At 36.0% G+C, this 3,794-nt stretch overlaps 1 protein-coding gene across 1 annotated transcript; it reads left to right on the top strand.

The window, feature by feature from the left end:
* Nucleotides 1–1,159: 1,159 nt before the first annotated feature.
* LOC110338482 (formyl peptide receptor-related sequence 3) lies at nucleotides 1,160–2,203 on the top strand. Its single transcript, XM_021221819.1, has one exon. The coding sequence runs from the start codon at nucleotides 1,160–1,162 to the stop codon at nucleotides 2,201–2,203; it is 1,044 nt and encodes a 347-aa protein (XP_021077478.1).
* The last annotated feature ends 1,591 nt before the right edge of the window (nucleotides 2,204–3,794 follow it).

The following is a 3,794-nucleotide window of genomic DNA, read 5'->3' as shown; positions in this document are numbered from 1 at the left end:
GATTATTAAGCTCATTTATAGTGGGAATGCTATTAGATCCTTTTTTGATAGTCAAAATTGTGATGAGAATTCTGCCAGTCTTCCAAGTGTCACCAGTTAATTGTTCTTAGTAACCAGACTGTCTCCTACTCAGAGCACATGCCAAGAGGTTGTAAAAGAATTAACCAAAGATCATAAAAAGGGAACTAAAGATTTATTATAGGTGATAGGACAGAAGATAAACTATTGACTGGGTTTATCTATACAAAGCTTCACTAATAACTTAGTCATGGTTTTAAACCTTCAGTTAAACTGTGGAGCTGAGACAGGTGATGGATGTTTAGCTAGATAATTACTCCTAATAGATATGCCTGTAAGCGTCCTCTGTTGTAAACTTCTATTTCAATTTATGATTTGATTTTCTGTGTGAACTTTTGATGAACTTTTTAACATGTGTTCATGTATTCTGAAAGGTGTTTAAGTACTGAAGACAAAGAAAAGAATGAGAACTGAGGGACTGAGGTGAGAGGAACAAAGGTGAGAAGAACTGAGCTGAGAGAGGAACTGAGCTGAGGAATTTTTAGGGAGAACCCTTTTTAGATTACAAGGAGAATGCAGAGTGGAATAACTTAGAAACTATGAGGATATTCAGTTGAAGAAGACAGTTATAGAATAATGCCACAACAGTAGTGAGACTCTCAGAGCTGGAATGAGAAGGACATCATCTATAATCTTGGGTAAACAACTTCAATATCCCTCCACAATCCTTACTCTTTGTATGTGAATAAATAACTTAAACTGTATCACATGGTTGAGATTTATTCTTTAAGGCCAAAGAACATATGGAAAACCTTAATCAAGGGAAAACCTCATCAGTCACTTCTATGTTCCTCCTGATAAAATCTGTCCAGGCAACATTTTATTTCCTGTTCAATACCAGTGGTGTAACATAGAGTCATATGATCCCTTTCATAATCAGTCTGAGAAGTAATAATTCTCTCTGATAGTGTAATAAGTATGGTTTCAATAAAGAAGATTTAACAGAGAAGTAGGTTTCATCCATTACACTTAAAATAGGTACTGTGTTATGGAGTGTGGTGTGGAATCTGAGTAAGAGTGCTGTATATTAGAGCCACATCTGTGTAACAGTCATTGTTGAAATGTTTAAGGTGCTGAGGAAATGGAAGCCAACTCCTCCATCCCACTGAATGGATCAGAAGTGGTGTTTTATGATCCTACCACCTCCAGAGTTCTGTGGATCCTCTCAGTGATAGTCCTCTCCATAACCTTTGTCCTTGGTGTGCTAGGTAACGGGCTTGTGATTTGGGTGGCTGGGTTCCGGATGGCACACACTGTGACCACCATCTGTTATCTGAACCTGGCTTTGGGTGACTTCTCTTTCATGGTTACGTTACCAATACACATCATCTCAATGGTCATGAAAGGAAAATGGCTTTTTGGTTGGTTCCTTTGCAAATTTGTTCTCAGCATTGTACACATAAACCTTTTTGTAAGTGTTTTCCTGATCACTCTCATTGCCATGGATCGTTGTATTTGTGTCCTGCACCCAGTATGGTCTCAGAATCACCGAACTGTGAGTCTGGCCAGGAAAGTGGTTGTTGGAGCGTGGATTCTTTCTCTGCTACTTACCTTGCCACATTTTCTCTTCTTGACTACAGTGAGAGATGCAAGAGGGGAAGTGCACTGTACATGTAACTTTGAATCTGTGGCTGCAAACCCTGAGGAGCAATTAAAGGTGTCAATTACTGTGAGCACAGCAACAGGAATCATCAGTTTTATTATTGGCTTCAGCCTACCCATGTCCTTCATTGCCATCTGCTATGGACTCATGGCTGCCAAGATTTGCAGAAAAGGCTTTCTGAACTCCAGCCGTCCCTTACGTGTTCTCACTGCTGTAGCAATTTCCTTCTTTATGTGTTGGTTCCCTTTTCAACTGATTATTCTTTTAGGCAATATCTGGAATAATGAGACACCAAGCAGCATTCACATTTTGTTGAACCCAGCAAGCACACTGGCTTCCTTCAACAGCTGTCTCAACCCAATACTCTATGTCTTTCTTGGTCAAGAATTTAGAGAGAAACTGATAGATTCCCTGTCTGCCAGTCTGGAGAGGGCACTGCGAGAAGACTCAGTCCTAAGCAGTGGCAAAAGCAGGAACTTATCTTCATGTCCTGCAGACTCTGAACTATATAGGAAGTGGTAGCTTTAAGCCAGTGGAATGCTTTCTGTGCTACCCCGTTCTCACCTTCTCTCTCATGCTACCATGCATGATATTTTTGAATATCAACTATAAAATCATTTTTGTCCTTCTATTTGTAAGAAAGAAATAGAAATAAAAGCTAGTGTCATTGTCTTTTCAAGAAGTTTTCAACTGAGCCTATAATGGGATAGCACTATGGAGAAAAATAATAAAAAATGACAAAATTGTGCTTTCTTGAAAGAATTATACGTTACATATATTAATTTCATATATTACTTTTTATTGTAAAATGAATATTTGATGGCCATGTGGTGCATAATTACCATCCTGGTAGTGACAGTCAGAAAGAAGTATCATATAAAGATTAGTTTATATAGAGATTTTGAGAATTTAAGCCAAAATGTGCCACTAGAGATCAAGTCCGAGATCATCAAAAAGTTTTGCTATGAGGAAGAAAAAATGCATCATTACTACAAAATAGGTAAAATTGTTGATAAACATAATGTAAAGGAAACCATTATCAAAAGGAAATATATTATATATTTGATTCCCTAGATGTTATATGGATTTAGAAAATTTTATATTTTTGTGTATACATATTTTTAACTGTGTAAGAGATGTGAAAGTACATTATAAATGCTTAAATCATTAAACATTAACATCAACAAAGTTTGATAGAACCAGGGGTTCTTCAAGACAATGTAGAAATTGGGTAATATTGATTGTCAACTAGGCATAATCAATCAACTAATCTGAGAGAAACATCTCAGAAGTGTACTTTCAAATTCTTCTTGTTCATGGGTGCTTCTGTGCAAGTCTATGATGATTATATCAATTGAAGTTGGAAAAATTCTGTATTGTGTTTGGCACCAAAACCCAGCATGATTGACATGGAGACCCAGCACGGATTATATAAGATTTTACCATCTGATCTGAGGCTGAAAACACATTATTTACAATGCATCCTGGTCTTGAATGTGTAGGTAATGTAACAAGTTATTTCAATTATCTCTTGTTTGGACATCCCTAGATTATAGACATTAAAGTAGAAATAATATTTTAAAAAGCACCCCTTTAAATTTTGTTACGTGTATCAGGGTATTTTGCGTTATCGCAGCAGGAAAGGACTCCCAAATATAATTCATTTTGAGATTGTGTCCTTGCTGTGTCTTTCCTTCCTGTTTCAAATAAATTTTATGCATTTGTAATGTTCTATTGGAAGAATGTGAAAAAGTTGTAAACCCAGGGATGGGGGAAAAATCCAAATTATGGCTTATGAGATGAGGATAGTAGGAAAGAAAGATCACTTTGAGAGAGGAAATACTAGGGAAGTATACAGAAAACTGGTGAGGTAGTTAAAGAAATGGAGAAGCATATACAAGCCTCTACAAATATAACTTGTAATCCAGTTGAAATAACTTAACAGTATATTTCTGGATACTTCTGCTCCTTCAGCTATGAGTAACTAAACAAAAATTTCTTTTTCTTTTTTTTTTTTCTTTTTGGGCAGATGTCTTTTATTTATTTATTTACTTAGATATTTTCTTTTTTATGTTTTTTATTAGATATTTTCTTTATTTACATTTCAAATGCT

This window comes from Mus pahari, chromosome 21, assembly GCF_900095145.1.
Source record: "Mus pahari chromosome 21, PAHARI_EIJ_v1.1, whole genome shotgun sequence".
Classification (NCBI taxonomy): Eukaryota; Metazoa; Chordata; class Mammalia; order Rodentia; family Muridae; genus Mus; species Mus pahari.
This window is presented reverse-complemented; position numbering and strand designations above follow the sequence as displayed.

Coding starts and splice junctions, on each gene's coding strand:
- LOC110338482 (XM_021221819.1), top strand. CDS start 1,160: ATGGAAGCCAACTCCTCCATCCCACTGAATGGATCAGAAGTGGTGTTT.